This window comes from Nymphaea colorata, chromosome 6 (assembly GCF_008831285.2).
Source record: "Nymphaea colorata isolate Beijing-Zhang1983 chromosome 6, ASM883128v2, whole genome shotgun sequence".
In the NCBI taxonomy this organism is placed as follows: domain Eukaryota; kingdom Viridiplantae; phylum Streptophyta; class Magnoliopsida; order Nymphaeales; family Nymphaeaceae; genus Nymphaea; species Nymphaea colorata.
The window spans coordinates 24,356,404-24,383,487 of NC_045143.1; the positions used below are offsets into that span (position 1 = coordinate 24,356,404).

The following is a 27,084-nucleotide window of genomic DNA, read 5'->3' on the forward strand; positions in this document are numbered from 1 at the left end:
GTCCCAGTTAGCTTTGTGGACTCCAAAAAATTGTCTATCCACTACAAATGATCGACAATGGATCTTCCTAATTGCTTGAACTTTTGTCTCATCTACAACACGATAAAATATAATCCTTGCCAGTTACCAGCTGCTATGAGAACGAGTACGATGTTTACTTTTTTAATTTTAACAAATTTCAACAAGTAACAACTTCAAATAAAAAAAAAAGCTACTAAATGAAGGCAATCCAAGTTGATGATTCACAATAAAATTTCTAATGTTCCTGTCATTTCTTTCTAGCCATTGGGCTACCTCCAACAGATAGAAAACTAATTGGAGCCTTGGATTGGAAATAAAAATAAGAAATGAGATTAGTCCTATATATATATGTGTGTGTGTGTGTGTGTGTGTGTATGTATGTACAATTGCCAAGCAAGCAGATTGAGAGCGGACAAACAAAAAAACCTGAACAAAAAAGTATTTACATAGTAACATATATAGTTTTCAGTAAAACAGATGTGAGAGCAAACCCTGTAAAAAAAAAGGAGCCTCAACAACAACCTAGATTTATGTAAACCATTAATTGTAACAATTAGACAGCTGAGATTAATACATATATATAACAGGTTACAAAGTTATATATATAGAACAATAAAAGAGCCAATGTTATCAAAGGTGTAGCATATCGCGTATCGGTCGGGCTGACCTATACTCCGTATCATCAAATTAATTTTTAAAAAATATTTAAAGTCATAAAAAATATAAAAAAAATCATAAAAAATCCAAAAAATCCGAAAAAACAAGCAAAAATCAGAAAAAACAAGAAAAATGTATTTAAAGGAACATTCATGTATATGAATTATGAAGTATGAAGTATGAACAACACATTCCAAAATAAGAAATGGAACATTCAAAATAACATAATAAGCAGTCGAAGAGAATTTGATTACATCACAATTTATAAGTTCAAAAGTCAAAACATATAGTTATCATCTTTTATGATTCAACAATAATCCTCGTCAATCATCCCCAACGTCCTTACAACGAGAAAGAAAGCTTCTTCACCGGCAAAGCTTGATGCAAATGGAGAAAATCTCTCCCTCCCACGTCTCTTGCAGTGTTTAGAAACAAGAAAAGAGAGAGAAAGGAGCGTAGCTTTTAAAAGGGCACACAAAAAAGGGGTCGTCGGGCCCCTTTTTAATTTTTCTCCTGTATCACACGATACGGGCGATACGCGTACAATACGCACACGTATCGCGATCGAATGCGTATCGTATGGGTTTCTTCGACCTATACGATATGTATCATACGATACGCGTGCGTATCGTACGATACGGATAACATGGAAAAGAGCATAAACTTATGTATGTAACAGATTACAAACTTGACTCCACAGCCAATGCCTGATGACACCCTGGGAAGGGTGGATGGATAGACACTAGAGAAAAGGGGACATGCTTGATGCTACTAGAAACAGAACACTAGAGGGAGAGACGAAGCCACTTCGGCGATGGCCCTTAATGTCATTTTTTTCCTAAAAGCCAAATGGAGGAAATTTTAGGCTTCCATAGTATGACTGCACTTTCCCATTGATTGACTTGGGTGCACACTCACTTCACAAGGCTCACATTAACTGTGTCCAGTCCTGCATCGGTGCTGCAACTGTGCTCGAGTCACATTGAAGCAGGTGTGGCTCCTATTTTAGAGTGTCCATGTTACCTGTTTCCTATGAAGCTGTTAGCTGAAACTCCTCGGTGTATAGAAAATTATTCTAGCAGAAACTCTTTATGCACACTCTGCAAACTCTGTGTTGCCACTTACTGGGCCTCATTCTGTCGTGGGCCTTGTTCTAATAGCAAGTTGTTCAACCCAACCATTTTTGCTTTTTTACCTTTTTGTCAAAGTTCTACCTGTTTTACCCTCCAAACTCAATATCTTTTGTATTTGCTAGCAAGGCGAGGGGGTCTAGTTTGGTCCATCTTCCTTTTTGGCAACAACTTTCTTCCATTATTAGTTTCTTTTAGTAGCTTCTTATGTTCAGGTTGACAGAGTTGACTTAGATTAGCCCTAAATTAAATCCCACTTGGTTTCTTCCCATTGTTTTCCTAGGTCACGGTGAGTTAATTTTGGTTGGTGTTAATCCAGACGGTAATTGGGTCTTATCTTTCATAACATCTCTGTTGTGCTTTTTTTTTCTGTTTCTTCCCTTCATTTATATATTTCTTCATTTGTTTGTTTTTCTTTTCGCGTGCTGTGTGTGTGTGTGTGTGCACACGTGTGCATTCATGCATGTGCTTGTGTGCATGAGGGGGCCTATGCAAATCTGCGCATGCATGAACAGTAGTACCTTAAGTTGAATGTGGTTATTGGATTTACAGTGCACAGTAAGACTCTTAATTTGAATTGTAGTTAGTATATTTTTAAATGGCCAAGTAGCCATGTCTTCACCATACTTCGGGTTACTCCTTTTCATGTTTATCTCTTATAACTGTTACTAGTAACCTTCGGACATGTTATTTTCTTGGGTAGACATATCTTGCATCATAGCACATGGTCAACATGATTCACAAAAACAAGCCAACCTTTATACAATGACGATTATCTACATGTAGACAACTAGACATTTCTAATTTTAAAGTCATGTATCTTAGGGTAGTCTAGACATAGATTTCATCTTCAAAACTATTGTTGTAAACAGCATATGCTAAGCATGTTTTTTGAGACTCTAATGGATGTCTGTAAGCTTTATGAGAATTATGCAGTTAATTGTTTTTTCTTGAAATTTCAGCCCTTTTCTAAAGTTAGCCTACTTATTGTGAAATTCTCTAAAACTCATTGTGGGAGTCTGTTGGACAAAATTCTGGTCTAATAGAGCTTGATCCATAAATAGTTTTCAGGAACTAAACTTCTTAGAAAATTGCACATACATAAGGTTATGCATCTGGTTATAATCTTCACGGTCCATACACATATATCCCATCTATGGTCAATTTGATGCAATCATTTCTACTGCACCTATAATTTTGACATTCCACTTTTTTGTGCTGCAACTATGGTTCGATTATAATGTCAAAATCAACTGGAAAGAAATTTTTTTGCTAAAGAAAGCATGACTTCTGAGTATTTATTATCCAATATCAGACATGCATGAAGATCTTCTGTCGTGACCATGCGTTGGTTCAAATTGCAAGGCCTTGATGTTAAGCATACACCCAACTCAATGAAACTTAGGACCAACGGGTGTTAGACCAAGTGAATGTTATAGGTTATATGGCTGAAGTTAGATTACAGTATCTTAAGGCTATTGGCTACAAGAAAAGGCTAGCAGCACACGCCAGGTGAGACTGGGAGTAGGAAGGCAAATAAAATAAGAACTGTTGTTAAAAGCATTAGATAGAGCTTGGGCATTAAGTAGCTCCTAGAGCTTAGGCGCTACTAGCCAATTTAGGAGGTACAAAAGTTTGAACAGTGTGTTATTTTAACCATTTTTGTATGTTTATACGTAGATGACTATGTATAAATAAGAGTATATATGTACATGCACATTCTGTATCTTGTCCTTGCATGGAAATGGATTTCAGAGCTACAAGTATTGGAAGCAATTGCCATAAATTTATGTTCCTCTTGTTCTTTCTATTAGCGTCTGAGTTGTTTCTAGAAGAAACCAAATAGCATTCACAAAACTTGCTTATTTCCCATTCATCAACATATCCAAAAAGTTTCATATCCGCATGCATAGACACACACATGCATGTATATATATATATATATATATATATATATATATATATATATATATATATGATTTATTTTCTATAATCCTCGTAGGCAGCCTAATTGTTGTGCAGAAAATGGAAGAGACTTCTGCCCACTAATACATAGGAACATCTCTAGTATGTTTCATAGGAAGAACGCTTTGAACAATAAGTCGGACAGAAAATTGACGGATCTTAATGACTTTGAAGAACGAAATGAACTCCTTTTGAGAGACTCATCTCGCACTAGAAATGTAATACATAAAACTGATAAATTTTTTAGGCATCGAATTTCTTGCGTATGCTAAGCACTTCATCTGTATTCTCTATGGATATCCAAGTGAAAAAACGAATACTTGAACCTCCTTGAATGATATGTTGGGTGCAGGTCACCATTCATCATATTTAAAAACCGAACGCTGTCGGTTCTTGGAGAGGGCTACTGACGAAGCTGTTCCAGCAGAAGCTTTGAGGCCACGTCGCCCAGAAACTTGGTTGTCAAACCAATGGCTAGTTTATATGACTAGGAACTTGGGTTGTGCTAGTGGTGGTCTGGCGATTAGGCCCTGGCCTGAGTGTCTTAGGGTCTAATTGGGTGACTGCTCTAGCTCTAGCTACCAACTAGGACTGCTCGTCACTAACTTGTCATTGGTTTGGGCCACCAAGTTTATGCTTTCGTTAGTTATGTTTTTTTATCCTTTTTAAAAATGGGGATAACTTTTAAAACGTTAAAAGCTGTTATAAAAGTTTAGTATGCCATATTTTTTTTCAGACATTTTTTGGATTGAGGTTTTTTTTATATAAATGAATGAATGATGACTCTAGTTTTTTGGAGTTACGCAGCAATCCAACCAAGCCGTTCATTTGAAATGGTTGAAAGAACAAAAACAAGTGTAAATTAATAGTAAATCATAAAAATACTCATCACTTTTTTTTAATCGTTTATCGTGTTAAATTGAACGACTTTGATTAAATGACTAAGTTACTCTAAAAAGCCAAAGTCATCATTTAATATTATATATATATATTTTCATTGAGGATGAACAGGTTGATTAACTTTATTTTATTGATGGATCACAGTAAATCACTATAAGTTACACTTTTGGAAAGACAGGTAACCTATATTGGAAAAAAGGGTATCGACAATGTATAGGTTCGCTCACGGACACGATGTATCAGAGGATACTTATCGCACTATTGTTCGATTTTATGAATTTTAAAAATAAAGTAACATAATTCAAATTGAATTAAAAAATGACTTGTATCGGCTTTGTACAGGTCAATCTGATGTATATCAACCAATACACTTTGATACAGATATGGATATTGGTAGATGACTAGTGTTTTGACTTTTAAAAAGTAATTTATTTATGCATGGCACCTCATTAATTATGAATCAAGTTAATCAGATGTTTCACAATTAATGCACATAGCCCTTATATTTGTCTTATTTCATAAATGTACTTAAATTTTGGTCTGACATTGTATTATACTACCTTCAGCAGGTGGATTATGTGGTTTGCTAACTCAGATTCGTATTTAAGACTTCTATTACTTCTATCACTTTTAGCTTTCCCCTATTAAATCTCCTTATTGATTTTATTTTAGTCAACTGACTTGGATGAGCAGTCACAGTTAAAAACAATTTAGAAAGGAAACTCTAGCTAATTTGGCAAGAGATTTGAAAGGAACGATCCAATTAGTTTTGTAAAAGAGGTTCGAAAAAAACTTAGGAGGTGTTTGATGTTTGCGGAAAAAAAATCCGTGGATTTTTTACCAAGGAAAAAGTTTCTGGAATGGGGTGCAGGAGAAATTTTTTCCCACCCATTCCAATTTCAGGTTGCGTTTGACATGGACAGAAAATATATCTGGAAAAATTTTCAAGTGGTTGATGAACATGGAGAAAATCGAAAATCCTGGATAAGTTTACATGGAGCGCAAAGAAAAAAGAATGTTACACTTTACAAAAACATGAAACTGGTCATTCACACAAGAATCACCAGCAACTGGATTTTGCAGCATGAAAGCATACTCTTGCACCAATGGCTGTCGAAGTCCCTAGTTCATTGAGAAGCTAGGCAAGCAAAAACAAAAATTGCCATCGAATCAGTGTTGCAGAAGCGTCTAAATTTACCGTCAATCAGTTTCTTTTTGTGAACGAGGCCTGCTATGGCGGTGCGCAACGACAGGCAATCTTCCTCAACACAGACGACATATGAGGTCTTCTCCAACACATCGTCGTCTGGGATGTGAGGATCATGCTCCCAACGACATTCAAACAGAGGCGGCATTCATATGCAGAAATAGTCTGAGGAGGGAGCGGCCCCTGGTGATGATTGAAGACGAGGACGATGACGCAGGACAGGGGAAGCAGGAGGCCAAAGACACCGCAGGACGAAGGAGGTGAGAGTAATGGCTACAGAATTTTCTTCGCGGCAAAAGGATGGACCATCCGTAGAAATATTTCCTTAATCCTGTCCAGATTCCGGGAAAAAATTAGACTTTCTGATAGCACCCGAAAAGCTCCGCAAAATTCGGGGGAAATTGTCCAGGACGCATCAAACGCCCCCGACAAAAAAAAAAAAAAAAAAGCTCTCACCAAGCAATGAAAAAAAAAAAAACGAAAAAATCTTCCGGGGCCCGATCAGGCCCGTTTGGCTGAAGGCAGCGCCTGGGCCCGGCTCGGCCCGACCGTCCGGCCGATCAGGTAGCCCCCTGATGCCCTGCCTTTCAACAACCCCACCGAGTCGGTGAGTCGCGACTCCTAATTGAATCGGTAACAGCGGGAGTCGATCTCCTCTGTGGTTGTTGGAGGGTTGCATGTAACGAGCGTCGCAGACTTGCAGGGGTCTCTTATCGAGCCTCTGGGGCGCGTAAATGGCGAAGAATTATGCTCCAGTCGCCCCCACCATTTGACAGCGTTCCCTCTGAAAGGCCAAAGTCCAGCCCGCCGTCTCTCTCTCTGTTCCCTTCAGTGGTCGTCCATGACTGGGAGTGCACGCTATTTTCAGGTGCACGCTATTTTCAGGTCCGCCCCTTCTTCATGTACCCTTCTTCTTCATCACACTTGTTTTTGGGGGTTTATTTTGGAATCTGGTCATGCGGTTCACCTTTTGTGCATACCCATCGGTTCCCCGAGTCTTTAATCCTGTTTGGCCTTTTAGAATGTAGGAAATTTGCTGTTGGGAACAGTAACATGCATGCATCTATAAAAAAAAATGGGGTAGATTCATGGAACACTTTTTACCTAAATTTTTGGGTTGGATGAGTAGGACAGTAGTTACATAGTTTTACTGTTTCCAAACAACCCACCAACCAAAGCATAGGGTTTCCTCTTGTAGGCATTTCCCTCTATCAACGCGGGCGACTTGCATTCCATGTCTTTGGATGTTTAAGCCGCCATATATGTCAGTTTAAATCTCCAAATTTCTGCGGCTTACTGGAAACAACAGAAACGTCGTCAGAACTTGTTAGGTTACGCTAGTTTTCTCAATGTTTGGCAACTGCGCGGCACATTCTTTTTGTTTTAAGAGACCGGATGTCAGGTGGTAAATTAGTTGCGGGATGATGTTACTCGTAAGCAGAAGCAAGGTCTAAAATTTTGGTTTTGCTCGGTCCTGAGATACAATGGGGCACATATTTACTGGATTATACCAAAACGAGTTGCAACTGGTTCATGCTTTTATTGGGCATAAACAAAGCCGCTGTATAGAGTAGCCGTCCTCAATGAGGCTACTTACATGGTCCATAAGGAGTAGACTGTATGCATGCTTTCCAAATACTATGATGTCCGTATTATTCGGCCATATCACAAGAAATGCATAAAAATGTTGAACAAAACAATGATCAGTTGTATATTGAAGAAATTAATGGCTATTCCTCTTACTTCTATGCAGTGAATGCAGGTGATACATCGTGGTCTTCTCCTTGGTATCAGGACATGCGAAATATATGAATGTCATGCTTTGAAGACAATCAATCTGTGAAAGATGGCAGGTGAAACTTCAAGGTCGAGTGGATTGGAGGAGGGCGGTCCAATAGTTGCAGGTAGTTCTTTGCTGTACTGGTCACTTGCACATCTTTGCGTTATCTTGGCCTATTACAAAAATTTGATGCATTCAACTTGTGAGGATTTAAATTTATTGGAAGAAAAGATATATATGCAGTTATTATATATATATATATATATATATATATATATATATATATATATTCACTAGTAGATATGAAGACAGTGTTGAACATATCACACGATGTTGGTATCATCATAACTATTCAGATTCTTGATACGTTAATATACCTGTATTGCAACATACAGGTATTGTAGTTTTAAATGGCACTTTAATATATACATATATAGATAGGTACACACACACACACACACACTGTCTATATATATATATCCACTTATGCTTATGCTCGAGCCGAGGAGCTCTTGGCACTCCTACATCATCCGATCTCACCTGAGTGGATATATATATATATATATATATATATATATATATATACACTTTAGAAAAAAGAAAAAGGATGGTGTTAGGTAGAGAGCCCTGACACCTCCCCTTGCAGATGGAGGGGAGGCCTCAGCCTCTCTGTCCATATGAAAAGAGAAAAAGAAGAGGTGGCCTCCACTCCGCCAGGGCCTCTATATGCTCTTAGGGTTTTTGAGTGGTTGTGAATACTCTTCAGTGCAAGATTTGAACTATATGCCACACAAAGCATCCAAAAAATTATGATTGTATTTGACATCACTTAGTAAACTTATACTAGCACGACTTCAAAGTGCACATTATCAGTAACAATTGACACTACATTTTCTTCACCCACTTCTTTTATCACTTCTATGAACATCTCCTTCAAATATTCAAATGCATCAACACACTTTAAAAGGTGGACTTTAAGTGAATAAGCATTAAAGTTTATTAATGGTGAGTGTCCATGCACCCATTGGAAATGACAAAAACTTCATGCTGATTCCATGCAAATTTTTTCTTCTCTAATAAGTTGGCTACCGTGAGTCACAAGTTGGCATGTGACCAATCTGAGTTCAAGTTGTGAAAATTCCAACCATGCTTGCAAATACTGTTATTTTTTGTTTTATAGTGCTGTTTATAGATGCCATACCCTGCTTTGGCTTATGTAATCCAGAGTAATCCAGGGACTATTTTATGCTGTAATTGAGGAGGCTTTGCTGGTGTCAAGGTTGCGAAGGTTGATTCAGTAAACTTTTCCCTATGTTTGTTGAATGAAAAGGAAGGCTGAAGGGCCAGTGATCCCTGTACCTGTAATAGAAGTCCTTTATACATAAAAATGATTTTAAGCATTCATACTTGTCCATCCCATTGTCTCATTGATTTTGACCCATTTTCTGTTAAAATTAATTGCATGTATTTATCTGGTCGATAGCATAGCCTGCTTATTGCAAGATATGAGTTGAGTTTATTTGTGATTATCATGGGGATGATTCGGAGATATGTTATATTACATATCTTATCATGCAGTGGTAGCATTTGGTTCATGAGTTTTCTCAACAAGTCTTATCACACAGATGCTAACTCTTGGTTCATGAATTTCTTTGACCTCGTCATGAAGGATGAGACTCTTCCCCTCCTTTCGCAATGCCCCACGGAAGATAAAAAAGAAGGTTGATGAATTTTGTCAAACTGTATTATCTGTTTGTGCAGGTGCTGAGACAGCCTGGGATATGCTTCTGGAGGAGGAGACATGCAGACACATTACAACATCCTGTGAAGAATTGGATAATATTTTGGGTGGTGGAATTCATTGCAAGGAACTCACTGAAATTGGTCAGTTCTACAGTTTTACCTTTTCATCAGTATGTAGAAGCAAATAAAACTACGTTGCTATTTGACTTATGCTTCACATCACATGTAAATCATTTGACATCAGATACAAATCAGTGATACTTCTTCTCATAGTTCGCAAACTAAATTTGAATAAGCCTACCGTTTGGCGCTAAGTTTAGTCTCAAATAAGTGAAAAGAAGATGTACGATCTTTTATCTTGAAGCAAACATTCTTTTTCAATTAAGTAGAAAAAAAAATATAATCGAAATAGGCAAAATAGATCATGTTAATTCTGTTTAAATGATAACTGTATGCTCAACTTGGTAAAAATGGCCATAAATGAGTTCTATTCATCCTTCTCAAATGAAAGAATTGTTCATTTTGTCCTATACTTGGTTCATTATGTCTTCTATTCATTGCCTCATGTGTATTAAAGACCAATTTTTATAATGAATGATGCTTTTCCAAACTCCAGCATCTTGGTCTAATCTGTTAAGATGTAATGGGTGAATGTGATTGGATCTGAATTTTGAACACTCCAGATCCATACACGCTGATATTCGACATATGCAGATTGCTTTGCTTATTGCTGTATTGTAATTTGATTTATGATTTAGGATCACTTTTGTCCAGCTGTATCTTATACTTAAAGGTATAAAAAAATTTGGGTTGGGGTGTCTTTGATGCTACCTCTTCTCCCTTGACAGCATGCCTTTATTTATTTTCAATTGATCTTACTGTAAATAAAGCTGTTAAACAGCTATATCAATCAGCAAGCCAGGGCACTAAGGCCTTTCAAATACTATAGATCTGCAATTGAGGACAATTTATTTATTGAATAACCTCAGGACAGCTGAATAGGATAGCTTATCTAAAGTTCTAAACAACAAAAGAATGAAAGAAAAAATAGAGAGTACAAGTGAGCTAAGCTCCGGTCAAGCAGAACATGATTTTAAGAAGAATAAAAATATAAAAGAATAATAAAGTAAAAAATGTTACATAAGTTTCCTGTGAGGCTGTAACTGTATACACATTAAAATTGTTACTTTTGTGTGTGTGTGTGTATGTGCGAATATATAATCATATATGCATTAATGCCATATGATTATTGATAAATATACATATATATAAATATAACTTGTACACAAGTATTTAACATATTATCTAACACCAACACTCTGGTAATATAATCAAGATTGGTATTATAATTCTTTCATGTATAGGAGCCATGTCTTTCTACCAAAAGGTATGCCTAGAGAGATCTAAAAGTCTTGTTTCTCCCGGTTAGAAAGTTTCCCTTCTTCCTCTTTCATACTGTCTCTGGTTTTGAAATTGTCTCTCTGTCCTGTTCTTCTATGGTAGTTTCTTTTGAAAAACTCTATCATTCAAGTCCTGCAATTTCAAATTTTCGACCTGAATATCCTTTATGTGGCGTCCTCTAATATTTGTATTCTTTGTCTGCAATCTATTATTTTGTTTAAATCTGATTTCAGATTTCTTCTCAATCTGATTGCAATGTCCTTTGACACACGTAATCTCAGAATACCTTCTTTCTTTCTATATATTCTGCTTTTGAATATCATGTGCAACATGGAAAATTACTCAATGTTGAAATAATATTCTTTTTTTCCATTTCAACATCACTGCTACTTTCTTCTCTCTTGTTGTTTTCACAGAATTATTATCTATTCTATTATAGGACTGTTATGTATTCTGTTTAAATCAGAATTAAATTTGGTTTTACTTGACACTATTTCATTATTCTCAGCTTTTCTTTTGGCAGATCCAAATCTGCAGTTTATGCTACCTGAAACAGTTTTATAATTTATATTGATGTCCAATCACATATAAGTTGGCAGAACATGGCTTTTCGAGAATTCAACACACAGATCAGATCGGGTTTGAGAAATTTGTCCTTTGGAGTGACTAGAAAAAAGGAAAGGAGAAGAAAAAGGGCGCATTCTTGTATTGCAGTTACTGAACTGGCCCAGAAAAGAAACGAGAAGGAAAAAGAAGCAGGTCGTTATATTGTAGTTCCTGAAGCTCAATGTTTTCTCTTTTTTTGTTTTCATATATATTGCTGGTTGAATTACTCTTTCTTTCACTCTATATTCTTTTGTCTCTTCTCCTAAGTCACATTGGTGCCGGTACTGGTGCGGGTACAGTGATGTGGGAATGGATGCGGCATTTTTAAAAAGAGTGGGTAGGGCAGGGCCATATATATGTATGTATGCATATCTAATGTTTAAATAATTTGATGGTGGTGAAGAAAATTACTTATTTGAAATATATCGAAAACGTTAACTGGTGCACACATATTTCCTGTCCCATTGGATGAAAATTATTAATATGGTTAAAGTTTTAGCATGTTTTAGTAATACTAAAAGAAATAAAAGGGAATATGAAGTAAATACTTTTAATAAATTTTCATTTTATAAACTGCTAAAGGCTTCAAGAAACCCCTATTCCTCCTTTGCTCCCCCCTAATTTCTCTCTCTCTATCTCCCCCTCTTTTTGTAGTCATTCACTTGAGTCCATTGTCACTGCTGACCAAATCCCCTTTCTCTCAGTGTTGAGAACCTGTCGTAGATTTGGTGGAGACAAGAGGGTGTTGGGTCATTGGGTACAGATTGGGGTTTTATAAAGAAAAAGATTGGACCAAATCCAAAAGCAGTCGAGGTTGTGTCCCTACCTGCACTGCCATCTTTGTACGGGGACCTCAACCCCATACCCATGTGACTTACCTCTTCTCATTTTCTTTCCTTCAATGGGTTCCTCTTCATATACTGGTCTTTCCTCTAATTTCCTGAGTCAACATGTCTTTAAAAAAACATATATTAATTTTCTGATCTTGGAGTGGCAAATAACTCCTTTGATAAGGAGTCGGCATCAATTTGGGCTTCTGGATAGTTCTATTCCAGTCCCACTATAGTTTATTTTGTAGGAAACAAAGAATAACAAAAGAATGCAATCACATGTATGGAACCCAGCCTTTACAGCTTTGATAAAGTGGGTTCAGTCATTGGTTGCATATATTGCCTCAACACTTTCTCACAAGTGTTGATATGTATAACTGATGATTGCATGGCCGTACAATAGTTGAATAAGCTTGCACAGATCTATTCACATATCTAGACGCAAGGTTCTATTGCTGAAGAAAGTCAGTTATCATGAATCAAATGAAGGCTATCACTTTGTATTTTTGGGAATAAATTCACAGATAAGAATAAAGTTGAACAGATCTGAATGGACTGACCAACGTATTATATGCTTGTTACAATTGTCTAATGTCTTGCAGCATTTGAAGATCTTCAAGCAAAACTTCTTCAATACAATATGGTCATGAACCGCTTTGACTAATGAATGCACATAATGTCTCAGTGATGTGATGCAGTGATTAGATTTTCTCACTCTCATTCGCCCAGGAAAAACACCAGGAAGCAAAGAATGAAATGAAGAAACACGCGAAAAGAGGGGAAATTCAATAACAAAAGGGAATTAGGGTTTTTCATCAACAACTAGCCCTAAGCAAAAAAGAAATGCCTTTTTTTAAAAGGCACGACCCTTAAATTCGAATTAGATCTTGAGTACAATAAATAACATCAATCAAAACCCAAAATAACATCAATGTCCAAATAAGCCAAATCCAAAGCCTAATTGGATCCAAATTTGGGATCCGATCCATTTCTAATACACTGTGTCACGATGTGTGCCATCCTACGGGTTTTACTCACACCCTCTCCGACATGGTTCAGTCCATCCAAACCGACCAGCTGTTTATGGTGTTAATGCTCGGACCAAAGAAAAAGTCAGTCAAGATTCATCAAATCCAGAGCCCACTTACCAAACTACATGGAGAAGATGCATTTAGCCAGGACTGAGTGCAAATCCATCATCACATGGCTAGACATGATAATGGTTCTCATGAGGTTGGATAGGTCCAGCATGAAGATTGGGTCAAGTGAACTAAAGCAAGGCAAGGTCTTCTTATTGTCACTCATCAAAGACTGTTGCATATGCAAGATGCGAACATGAACTTGATGTTGGTCTCCTTGTGGCCATCAACATATATCATATGGGCGTGGTGAATTGCATGGAAGATGATTAAAGTGGACAGCTTTTCCTTAGGATGGCCAACACCACCCCCATTCTTTATGGGGAAATTTAAAAAGAAAGGTAGGCTGCTATATTAGATTGAGGATAATCATGAAGAGTTACATGCCATGACCTCCATGGCATGGCCTTGAACAGGATTAAGGGCAAAACAGGGCAACGTTTAACTCACTCTAAAAAGAAGGGGTGGAATGCATATAGCAAGTGAGAGCTGCCACTAAAGACAAAAGATAGTGATGAGGGCTTCAAGAGAGGCCAAAAAGAAAAAAGAGAGAAAGGAGATGTACCGGAGTTGCCAATAAGGATAAAAGATGAAGACAAATCAAGAATGGGCCCCACAAGAGAAACTAATGCAACTCCCTTAACCTTGCCATCAATTTTATTCAATTTAATAATTAAATTTCCTTTTTTTTTGTGGGATACGGATAAGCCTCCCTAGTTCAACAGTTTTTTTGGAAAACATGAACTCAATTTTTGTTTTCTCGATTATCTAGTTTCCATGATTGGACTAGGAGCCATCTATTTAAGATTGACCAACTTCCTATGTTGCATGGACACATACATGGGTGTCAGTGTTGGACGCAGCAAGTCCCAAAAAATTAGACACTTGATCGCAATATATATATATATATATATATATATATATATATATGTTAAGTCCGTATGTATAAGGGATCGGGTCTGTTCAGACCCGATCCACTTTCTTTCTATCTTAACGCCTAAACACATTAGGTGGTGGTATCTCTTGTAATTACTCCATGTTTTATTCCTTTTGTTGTAACCTGATTAGGTCATGTTAATAATAGAGATCAAGCATCGTGCGGCTGTTTTGGTTGACGGCATTCTTTCCTTCATTGCTTCCCTTCTATTCTCTATTCTCAATCCCTCTTATTTTCAGACGGAGAGACGTGGTTTTGTGGTATTTTGTGAAGATTCTTACATAGTATCAGAGCCAGGTTGCATCGTCCTTCGGTGAGTGATTTCAGTTTGATGTAATCTGCCTTAAATTCTATTTTCTGCCGTGATTATTCCTAAGTTCTGTTTTTGCCCTAAATCCCACGATTTGCCCTAATTTCGGTTGCTACAATTTGCCCTAATTTCTGTTGTGGCTTTTAAATTCTGCCCTAAATCCCACGATTTGCCCTAATTTCGGTTGCCACAATTTGCCCTAATTTCTGTCGTTGCTTTTAAATTCTGCCCAAATTGCCTGCACTACTCCTCTCTATTCAGTCATGGATCAGCCGACTCCTTCTCTTCTATCCTCCAGTTTTCTCTCCCAACTCATCTCTCAAAAACTAAACCATAGTAATTATTTGACTTGGAAACGTCAAATTGTCCCATTTATTAAAAGCCATAGACTGTATGGGCACATCGATGGTATTACTCCAGCACCTCCAAAGTATATTGACCGTGAAGTAAAGAAGACAGTCGTGGGAGATAAAGGTGAAATTAGTTTTGAATATGAAACTCTTACTGAGAACAATCCCGAATATGAAGTTTGGCTGGCTCACGACCAGTCTCTTGTTGCTTATATCACTTCTACCTTGTCAGAGGAGGTATTGGGAGGTATTGATGATGATTTAACTGCCCTAGAGTTGTGGTCTACCCTTGCCACAACATATTCTCAAGTCTCGGAAGCACGTTTTCTACAATTAAGAAGGCAATTTCAGGACATCAAGCGTGGGACGCGTACATTTTGGAATACTTGAATGAAATCAAGAGTGTTAGTGATAAGCTTGCTGCAATTGGACATCCCGTCAGCGACAAGGACAAAGTCCAACAAGCCTTGAGTGGATTGGGAACAGAATTTGATATTTTTTGCACAGCCTAGGAAGTCCTACCTGTTCTCCCATCTTTTGAAGATCTGAAGGCCAAGCTTTTTCAACACGAAGCTAGTCGTGTTCAACGGCAGAATTTGATTCCTTCCAACAGCCACAATGTACTGATCACAGGGACACATGCACTGCAAGGGAATCGCACTCGTCCTTGGACTTCTCAGGCAGGAATGGGAAGAGAGATTCTCCCAACACCACCAGGCATGAATACTACCTCTGCCACATCTAGAAGGGTTCCAACTTGTTTCTATTGCAACAAGAGGGGGCATGTAAAATCAGAATGTTGGCACAACCCTCAGAACAAAAATAATCAGGTTAGGTGTCACACCCCGACCTTTTGACACACAACCATTTTTTTTTCTAAACTCCAACATTGAGGTGTGACTACACATCAGTTCAAAAAGAAATGAGCTAAGCAATTCAAAACAATGGGGCAAACTTTCCATTTTATATAGCCTTTCAGTTCAACTGTACATTTGACCAAAAATGCCCCAAAATCACAACATCGATGCCTAATAAAAAACAAGGCATCAGTAAAACCAAAACCCGACGCGCCGGCACTACAAAAACCAAACCCAAAACCTCCCCAGTAGGACGTGAGTGTAGCCATCTGCTCAGTCTGCCGCCCCGGGTCCGCCAAAACCTGAAAAGAGAAACAACTGAAGGCTTAGCCTTCGCAGTATGGCAACTAACCAGAAAAAGTCCAAACCCTCTTAGGTAGGGCTCAATTATACAATCACACATCAGAACAATCTATCATTATGTCGTGTCAGGACACGACATGCAGAGGCCACTCCATGGCTACAATAACATAATTTCAATCACATGCAAGGCATCCCCAACATGTCACTTGCATTCATAATCACAACAGTCACGCACAACAATCCTGTACATTTCAATCACATACATTTCAGTTTCATTACCATCAGTGAATTTACAGTTCCTGTGGGTGCAAACACAGGCACGTGCACACCGCGGCCGAGAGACAACCCCCGTGGTGGCCCAGAACAATATGGATCCATCTATCCGCTGCAGCGGTAGAGCACTCATCCATGGATGTGTGAATTCCAAGGAGAGATACTCAGCCTTCCCTAGGACACCCAGGTTGGGAAGGCGAGAGCCTACGCTCCAAGCACATCACACAACAGAACCCTGGGGCCTTGCACCGCTTGCGCTCCAAACAGGCGTGACCAGTGGCGAAAGCGGGACAACTCCCAAACACATAGTCACTTCCCACTGGCCTCTCATCTCTTATTCTTTCATTCTTATACTTATACTTGCACAAACACACTTAACTGGCTAGCTCATGAGGTTGATTCACTTCACTAGTGAACCCACACCTCCAATTGCCTTCACACGAGCATTACACATAACAACAGTTTTGGCTAGCCGTCATAACAAAATGGGTACAACTACCCTCTGTGCAATCATTTGCATCATTGCCTGCGGCAGTGTGCATTCAATGAACATAACATTCACATTCATCATTATAACAATCACATCTTTGAAAACTTAGCCAAACCACAGAGAGTAGTCTCAATCTGTGGTGGGCTCGTAGCTGTCCTATGCAGTTATCATTCTAGGATGCCTTCTAATGCACAATTGGGGTCAAGGAGACACTCGACTTGATACCCCGCCTCATCTGTCCTAAACAGTTATCAATTCTAGCATGCACATGCAAATGCGTAACATTTCCAAAACAATTACTATAAGTCTTTCAAAACAATTCATATCATATATCAATTCATGCACATGCATACACACTTTCATTCACGGAACAATCAATCAATTCACATCACAAATCCTAGGATCCCATGATCCTAGGAACACACATTCACACCCTTGCCCAGGCAGGGATTTGCCTGGAATGTCGCCATACCTGTGGCACGCTCACAACACTCTTCAAAATGCCATTCTAGTGGGTTATGTTGATGATATCATTATGACAAGTGACTCTGATCAAGAAATTTCTGATGCAAAGTTGTTTCTTCAAAAATACTTTGTGACGAAAGATCTTGGTCTACTACGATATTTCTTGGGAATAGAGGTTGCTCGCAATAGGGATCATGTCGTTCTCTTTCAACGGAAGTATGTTCTTGATTTATTGCAGGACACCGGGATGCTAGGAGCTACACCGGCCAATCGCCTATGAATCCACACATACATCTTCATGATGACCAATCAGAATTAGTGGACTCTCCATCATATAGACCCCTTATTGGGAAACTCCTCTATGTTACTGGCACATGATCAGACATTAGCTTTGCAGTGGGGAAGCTAAGTCAATTTATGGGAAAACCCAGAAAAGTTCATTGGGATGCTGCTTTGATGGTGGTCAAATATCTGAAGTCGTCTCCTAGCAAAGGCCTTTTGTTCACAAAAGGCAAGACTCTAGAAGTGGAAGCTTATAGTGATGCTGATTATGCTGGCTCAGTCGAAGACATGAAATCTACCACAGGATTCTGTGTATTTGTGGGAGGCAACCTTATGTCGTGGAGAAGCAAAAAACAAGGTGTGGTGTCAAGATCTAGTGCAGAATCTAAATACAGAGCTATGGCTCAAACAACAGCAGAAATGGCTTGGGCTAGATCCATGCTATCTAGCCTAAGTGTGTCGATTCCGCTTTCCATGAAGATGTATTGTGACAATCGAGCAGCCACATACATTGCAAACAATCCAGTTTTCCATGAGAGAACTGGACATATTGAAGTGGATTGCCATTACATTCGAGATCTGGTTGAAGGAGGAACCATTGCCACTATTCATGTTCCTTCAGAAGATCAAGCTGCAGATATCTTCACCAAAGCTCTTCTTATTGGTAATTTTTCTAGATGTTGTGACAAGAGCATGTTTAATATGTATGCTCCAGCTTGAAGGGGAGTGTTGAATTAGAAGAGTTTATGTTTCTAGTGGGCTCTTTGTAATATTGAAGAGTTATAAGACCTCTTTAATCATTTTTTTATTTTTGATTGATGTAATCTGTAAATCTCTTTTCTACCCTAATCTCTTTATAATGGAGATTAGGGTTAGTGAATGAATTAAGCTTTCTCTCTCCAAGTCTCACGGCTGCAACATATATAATGATCCCTCTTCACAATTTACAAGAATCTAGAATGAAACAATCACAATAATCTCGAGTCTAGAGTGAAGCAGCACAATAATCTAGAGTCTAGAATAAAACAATTACAAAAATTACAATCATAACCCTGCCTAGATAAATGTGATCAGACATAGTTAGACGTGTTGGATTTGGATCAGATTAGATCCCACATTTTATCATTTATCCCTTTGTATACTTATTTCTCTATCCACATGTGGAAGCTCTCTATTTGTGCCCATAGGTCCCTCATTAAGACGCTTTGTACTATAATAATGAGGATTAAGACTATGGGCCATACAATGAAGATGAGTGTTGCTGTTGTTCTATCTATCTAACAACACCTCATCAAAATAGTTTGACTTAACTATAAACACATTCTCTTTCTGATGCTCAAAAATGATACTTTGGACTTCTCTATCATGGAATCCCACATTTCATGAACTTTATGCAACATTGGTGCATCAGTGTCAGCTGCTCTTAACATAGATATTATGGGCTCAGTGAACTTTAAAAGTAATCAAGTTTGTCTCACCATTTATCACTAAGAATGCATTCTTTAATATGTATTGCTTTCTCAGTATCTGATGCATCTTTATTTGTAGACCATTCTTCGGACACAACCATTTGTAATAGTGGACACTTAACTTGTTGTGTTCTATTGACCATGATGATAGTAGATGCAAATCGTGTCTCAGCAACACCAAACATTCATAGATGAGAATGCCCGTGAAAAATACCGAGTGCCATCTGGTGATTAACAATGAAATTTCGTATGTTCTTGACATGTCTATCAATATCTGTTATCCACTTGCATGCTTCATATCTTCTATTTTCTGTAGTATTGGTTGGTGCACAACTGCACATAAGTTCTTTAATCCCAAGTTTAAGGTGTGAACCACACATGATATCCAAAATATATTTGAATGTATAGCCTCCACAGCTAGGGCAGCAAATCTACAAACCGGAGCATTATCAGTGATAGTCTGAACTACATTTTTTGAACCAACTTCTCTAATCACTTCTACAAATAACTTTGTCAAATATGTGTTGTCTTTAACTTCCCCAGATGCATCTACTGATTTTAAAAATAAAGGTCTTGCTTGAGAAATAAGTGGTCTCCTTTGCACATCTGTCCATCCATCTGAAACAATGCTCACCCCTTTTGCTAGCCAAGATAGCTTTAAGCTTTTGTCAATCTTTCTATATGTGTTTTTTCTTGAGAAAGAAGTGTACTTCACAGTTTGTCATAAGTTGGGTGTATCCGATGTAGTGTATATGGCTGGTCAGTGTCAGCGACTCAGCATGTACCTACTTCTATTCACACGAGTGTTGCTGTTTGTGTTATTCGATATGTCAAAGGAACATCAAACAAGAGAATGTTTCTATTTTCTATTTCTTGATTAAATCTAGTTGCTTATGTCAATGCTAATTTGGGGTTAACCCAAACGCTAGATACCCCACCATAAGATTTTACATCTTTAGGAGAGTTTTTGATATTGTGAAAATGTGAAGAAAAGTGATTCTTTATCCAAAAAAGCTGAACATTGAGCAATGGCTATTAGTATATGGAGATCATACCATTTGTACAATTGTTAAAGGATTTCTCCAAAGATCTATTATGATATGTTGTGACAATAAAAGTGCTTTTTACGTAGCACAAAACATTTTCAAATGTTAAGCATATGGAGTTAAATTATAACTTTGTTCCAAAAAGGTACTTGAAGTTTATCATTGATCTTCCTTATGTTGCCTTCTAACATCAATTGGTAGATTTGTTTACCCAGGCATTGTGCCCCATAGTTGGCAAACTCAAGAATCAGACTTGGATCAGCAACCAACCGAGTCAGCAAGTCAATGGGTTGACTCGGTGACTCGGCCTGGTCAAGTACTAAGAATCAGACCATCGACATGCAACCGAGTTACCAGACTATAGCTCTGTCTTGCTTTCTAATTTTCCCCCAAATGATCTAATTAACTAATCAATGCTTAAAGACTTGGTAAAATCGTCAAAACGTGAAAAAAAAAGGTATGTTCTCTACGGTGTTGAGAGGTCACCAATGGCCCGACTGACCACCTTGGGGGCATTAAAAGGGAGAGGGAGATCGAGAACAAGGACGAGGCTGGTTTGGGGTTTTGGGTTTGGGAGTTGCGAGAAAGGAAAAAAACCCCAACAAATGGTCCAACCTCCCACATAAAGGAATATATATATAGATAGATAGATAGAGATAGAGAACCAACCGATTCAACCTCCTCCCTTTTTTGGTCTTTCCATATTGATTTAAGAAAAAAAAAACTGGATCAAAAGCAATTTTTATCATTAATTTAGTTTTGTATCGCCAAAACTCATATTGTGCCTGACTCGGCTGAGTCAATCGAGTTTTGGCAATGTCCAAGTCGGATTCTCGGGTTTGCCAACTACGTTGTGCCCTCTTGAAGTTCAAGTTTCCTATTAGCAAACTTTGGGTTGTAGTACTGTAATTTTGATGGAGGGTGTTATAATATATTTATATATATGTATATATGCACACACACACACACAGATATATATATATATATATATATATATATATATGAACACAAGTGACTCTTTATCCAAAAAAGCAGAACATTGGGCAATGGCTATTAGGATATGGAGATCATACCATTTATACAGTTGTTAAATGATATCGAAATTCCTTTGGAAAGATCTACCGTAATATGTTGTGACAATAAAATTGCTTTTTACATAGCAGAAAATATTTACAAATGTTAAGCATATGGAGTTAAATTATCATTTTGTTCCAAAAAGTTACTTGAAGTATATCATTGATCTTCCTTGCCCCCTCAAGGTTCAAGTTTCCTCTTAGCAAACTTTGGGTTGTAGCAGTGTAAATTTGATGGAGGGTGTTATATGCACCCATCCACACAGACACACACACACACACACATATATATAGATATTTCTGCTTTTTTATATTTTATTCTTTGATCTTTTCTCAAGGTTATACTTTAACCCTTGGCATTGACATTGGGTTCGACTAGCTGTTTTCTAAGTATAGTGGCTCCAAGTGAAGCCATTGGAGCTTGGCGAACAGCTAGATCAATCTCCTTCTTATGTATAAATTGGGGTCTTCCTCATAAAGGTTATGCTTAACTAAGCATATTGGCTGAAATGCAAAATTTATGTTTTGTGTGCTTTGTTATGCTATTTGCATTTATTGTGAAAATCAATTTTTGGCCGTTTTTGGTTAGTATTTTGAATGTGGAACTTTTCAATCTTGGGCTGTTTGAGCATGTTTGGTGTGGATATTGATGGTACTTCAGTTAATAAATGTGATCTTAACATGTAGTCAAGAGACTGGATTTGTGTATGCATTGTCTGCTGTAGCAACCAAGGATTGAAAGTTATGTTATTGACATAGGAAAAGAGTTTCGTGTGAAGGTTATTTGATGTTCGCAACCGTGGAAGCAACTGTATGATGACTCATATTGTTTATGAATTAAGGCCACTTTTCACAGTTATTGATGTTTCCAATGTCATTTTTATTCAATGATCTAATTGAGTTCTGAGCTCACCTTATGCTTTTTTGTAGTTTTTCAGGTGGGGTTCCAGGAATTGGTAAAACACAACTAGGGTATGGGATGTTGCTTCGTCTTTGGCCATTATGTTTGTTTTGTTTATCCCCTTCATCTCCATGATGGTACTTTGCAGGATTCAGTTAGCAATTAATGTGCAGATTCCTGTAAAATATGGTGGTCTTGGAGGCAAAGCAATTTATATAGGTACTTGCTAGCCTCTTATTATTGCATTTCATCTCCTAAACATTGCCTTTACTGAAACTGTCGTTGTGCCTGACAGACACAGAAGGCAGCTTCATGGTTGAGCGTGCACAGCAAATTGCAGATGCATGTGCCAATGAAATAGCATATGGTGCTGCTGTTCAAAGAGAACACTTTCAACCATCTGAAGAAAGGATTAATGCTAACTTCTTTCTGGAAAATATATTCTGCTTTCGTGTCTGTAGTTACACTGAGCAAATTGCAGTGGTAAATAACTTGGATAATTTCATTGCCTCCCAGGATAATGTGAGTAATTGTGATACTACTGTAGTTCTTCATTAACAGTCGGACACTTTGTACTGTTCTGTGGATATGTGCATGAGTGATGTTTGTGTATACATGCGTACACGTCTTCATTTGCTTGTTTTAGGACAATGGAATTCAGAGCTGAAGATCTGATGGCAAGCAGGGTGTCACCGTGGAGAAATAAAAGGAGAGATCATGAGAAAGCTTAAAGGATGAATAGGGAAGAATGGGAATGAAGAGAGATTAATAACCAGAAAATAAAAAAAGGCTGAGTTGAGGCATTTTGGTGGAGTCAGTGAGGGTGGCTGGATAGAGGTCAGATCAGAAGCAATCTGGTGATTAGCTTTGTCATTGTCAAAAGAAGCACATGGCAAGATGGAGTAAAGGCAAAAGAAGGATTGAGGGTGGCGGGAGGGAGAAGGGAAGAGATGGATCTGCCTTAAGATTATAAAGAGAGACCTAGAATAAAAACTTACCATGGAACTCTATCTAACCTGCGTTCACTATTTTCTACTTTTATTAGTTTATATATATAGTACTTAACTTGTCTATATTGTGGCAACCAGTTTTCAACCACTGGGTGAATGATTAGCTTTCAAGAGAAAAAGCTTTCTCTTTTTGGGGGTATTTTTGTTTTTCTATAAATTGACCAACTTGTTTTCTTGTTTGGCAACACATCAACTGCATACCTTTCTTCCTTCAAGGGCTGAAGGGTAGTTTGTGTGCTGTCAATAAAAAGGGACAACAACCTATCTACACATGTATACTGTATTAAGTACCCAATTGTGTCAATTGTATCGATCACTTTTCAGTTATTGAAGGAAGACAGATGTGGGGATAAGAATACCCTAAATAGAAAGAAGGATTCCTTTTATCTTAAAAGTTGAAGCTGCACATCTCTATTGTCCAACGATTGAGAGGTGATTGACACATTAGGCACATTCAAGAAGTTCACTCATCTAAGGACCATATATGAGTATATAAATTTCATGCACTATTAAATGGTGTCCAACCCTTAACTGTTAGATGAGTGAGTTTGTGCATGAGATGTCCTTATAAATAAAAAAATCCTCCTTTTTTTTCAAGGTAATTTTGTCCTTTTAAATGTAAATAACCTTTGACTTTTTTTGTTAAGGACATTCTAGCCATAAATTTCTCCTTATACAATGACTTAGTTTGACACTAATAAATAGCTGAAACATTCAAGGGATTTAGTATATATATATATATATATATATATATATATATATATATATATATATATACTTGACAGCCAATCATTACCAGAACTCAAACAACTCTTTCTCTCTCTTTCAGTTCTGAACGGGGAGTTCAATGATGCCATGTGCCCGATGTTGTTGGACGACAATCTTTCTCTCTCTTTGAGTGCTGAACAAGGAGTTCAATGTTGCCATTTGCCGGATGTTGTTGGATGGTTAAAATTTAAAAATTTGTTGCTAAAAACCAATTACTTAATTGGCATTAGCCATGGTTTATGGTACCACAATTGTTTATGATGACTTTAGCAATGATTTATGGTGTTTTTAGCAATGAATTTTTAACTTTTAACCATATAGCAACTATCCGGCACATAGCAGCATCGTCTTTTAAGATGTGTGTGTGTATATATATATATATATATATAATCCATCCATAACTAAGGTACTAAGAACCATCATTTTATTATGTCATGTTATGCTACTCTTTGAGAGATGATGGTGGGTTTTGCGAATTGCACACTTCATTCATATAATGAATAATTGCTGGCAGCCTCCTATCATAAGAGTCATCGGGCTGCTCCCAAGACATGATTAAACTGAAAATATATGCTAGAGGACACATTCTAGAAAGGAACATTGGAGAGACTGTTTCACTGTTGAGTTAAGCTCTATTTGTACATAATTTCATGAGAAAATAATGTTACGAATTTCATGGGTATGCATGTATAGTCTTCACTCTTATGAATAAACATATACATGCTTTGCATAGGCACACATTTTTCTATCTCTTCATTCTTTATTTTTCTTGATCTCTTAGTCTTTTCTTCTAGTTTGTTCTACATGTCCCAGTGCTGTAGTGTCAACAAATAATGTTGGTTTTGTTATGTGCAATTTCCAAATTTACCATTTTTTACATTTCTTTTTTAGATGATTTGTTATTACGTTCTATTATATTCATCTTGTGGGTATGATTATTCAGATAAGAATTGTCATTATAGACAGTATCACTTTCCATTTCCGTCAACATTTTGAAGATTTGGCCCTTAGAACTCGAGTCCTGAGCAGTATGGTTTTGAAGCTAATGAAGGTTGCGAAAAAGTACAAACTTGCGGTAAGCTTGAGAAATCTTCTGCCTGTTCATTTAATGCAGTAAACGTTAGCTAATAATTATTGTACTTGTCAGGCAATGCTAATCACAATGAACTTTTCCTGTTTGGCAGGAAATGAATTGTGGAATTTCTACTGGATGCATAACGTATAATTTATTTAATCACTTCCATCTGCAGAGCTTAGTTCTAGTATTTGTTGAATTCAATGATCAATGATTTCAGAGCTTTAGATGATAGCCAAACCATAGGTCAAGACTTCATGGCTAGTGAAGCATGCATTGAGGATTTCGCTGGTCTTTGTTTTTTCTTTTACTGAAACCTGTTTGTTGGTAGTTGAGCAAAAGACAGTATGTCCATCTTTACTAGAAAACAGGACAAAATTGACAATCCTTTTCAGAGCACAAGGGATCAAAATGTGGAAGACGATATCTCTGACAGCTGTACTTATGAATGTTATGCATATCTGATCATGGAAATCTTAACTATTATGTTTTCACTGGTTTAAAGAGAAATTGTCAAATAAAAAATCACATGTAAATGAATACCAGTAACCTGTATCTGTCAAGCATGTGGAAGTAATGCTAAACTGCATTACGGATGATATGAGTGTGCGTATGTGTGTATATAACTATATATTGATCTGTAGGTAATGTGTATACTTCTGTAAATACTTATAACAATTGGCTGTATATATATATATATATATATATATATATATATATATATATATATATATATATAATGTATGGATATATGTATTTCTATTTCTTGGTTCTTTTCATATTTATTTTTCTTTTTCTTTTTTTTATCAGGCCAAGGTTGTATCTCGACTGTTGACTGAGCTAGCCATTGGGCTAGCTCAGCCCCCCTATTCTTACATATTTAGGGGCTGTTTGAATGTGGGTTAAGAAAAGTAGGATAAAGAAGTGAAATTTCCTTACGTGCTGGGAACAGAAGTTTTTTCTGAGGGAGAAAATTTCCTCCTGTCTATATTCCTACTTATTTTTAACCTGAAAATATTTCACAATGTTGGGTTCAACTTTTTTTTTTTGGCATATGAATCTTGCTCCCCACATTTGATGAAAATTTTCTCACTCTATCTGTTATGAAAACTGTCTAAACTGAGAATGGCAGACAATGAGTCCTGATTTCTTTTGTAAAACCCTAAATTACACTTATCTGACTGCAGTAATGCCCAGACTATCCCTAATGAGTCAACATATATGCCTCCTAATTTACTGAGTATATAAAATTAAGGACAATAAATAAATAAATGCAAGCTACCCTATCCTACATTATGCTATAAAATGATGACAGAAATTAATGCCTTAATTGACCTAATGTAATCTAGTGAGGAATCTAGCTGGCTAGGACTGGAATACCCTTGACCTATTGCAAAAACCTTAGCTATACCCAGCAATAGCTGCTGCCCCTTTTAAAGGAGAATACAGCACCTAACTAGCCCTAAAGCTCAATTCAAAAATAAGTTAACAACCGAATATTAATTGCTAAACTTGTTAACAATTGAAAATCTATTGTAAAACATGAATTAGACCCCTAAACTAGGACAAAACATGGTAGAATCAGATTGTAAAAATCTGATTTGCAGAAATCAAATCAAACACTAACTACACCTAGGACTTGACTTAGACTATGCGAAAGAACTACTACCTACCTATTTGTCCGACCACTTTGTTGGTCCTGTGCTGGAGATTCTCCACGTTCTCCACGACTTTGCTTCTGCTCCTACACATCCTAGCAACTCTGATGGATGAAGAATGAATGGGGAAGAAAGGTTGATGAAAGAAAATATGCCAGGAACCTTCCTACACTGATACTTGCTACTCAATTATGTTGAACGTTGCAACTACAAAGTAGCAACATCTATTTAATTGTTTGGTTTCCTGTTATCACATGATTAAATATGACTTAATTATTACTTATTTCATATTAACTAATTTATTTCTAAATTATACTGTCTTCAAGTCATTTTACTGCATTCTTTATGTTGACGTGACAAATTAAAAACAATAGTTAAAAAAAACCGGCCCAAGTCACCAAGTTGACCCGCTGAGTCATGAGTTAAGGATTGGCGGGT

General features: G+C 37.3%; 1 protein-coding gene across 8 annotated transcripts in view; it reads left to right on the top strand.

Moving 5' to 3' along the window:
- LOC116255746 (DNA repair protein RAD51 homolog 3) overlaps nucleotides 1-27,084 on the top strand; it is a 62,888-nt gene that overhangs the window by 16,164 nt on the left and 19,640 nt on the right. The window contains exons 1-7 of one of the 8 annotated variants that reach the window (XM_031631698.2): nucleotides 4,129-6,140; nucleotides 7,634-7,784; nucleotides 9,422-9,544; nucleotides 22,173-22,206; nucleotides 22,284-22,354; nucleotides 22,431-22,657; nucleotides 24,857-24,988. In XM_031631698.2, coding sequence (XP_031487558.1) covers nucleotides 7,727-7,784; nucleotides 9,422-9,544; nucleotides 22,173-22,206; nucleotides 22,284-22,354; nucleotides 22,431-22,657; nucleotides 24,857-24,988 — 645 coding nt within the window. In that variant the 5' untranslated portion in view covers nucleotides 4,129-6,140; nucleotides 7,634-7,726. Of the gene's footprint in view, nucleotides 1-4,128; nucleotides 6,141-6,454; nucleotides 6,766-7,633; nucleotides 7,785-9,421; nucleotides 9,545-11,327; nucleotides 11,564-22,172; nucleotides 22,207-22,283; nucleotides 22,355-22,430; nucleotides 22,658-24,856; nucleotides 24,989-27,084 lie in introns of those variants that run through there. The other 7 variants (XM_031631700.2, XM_031631705.2, XM_031631703.2 and 4 more) reach the window with 7 other exon arrangements.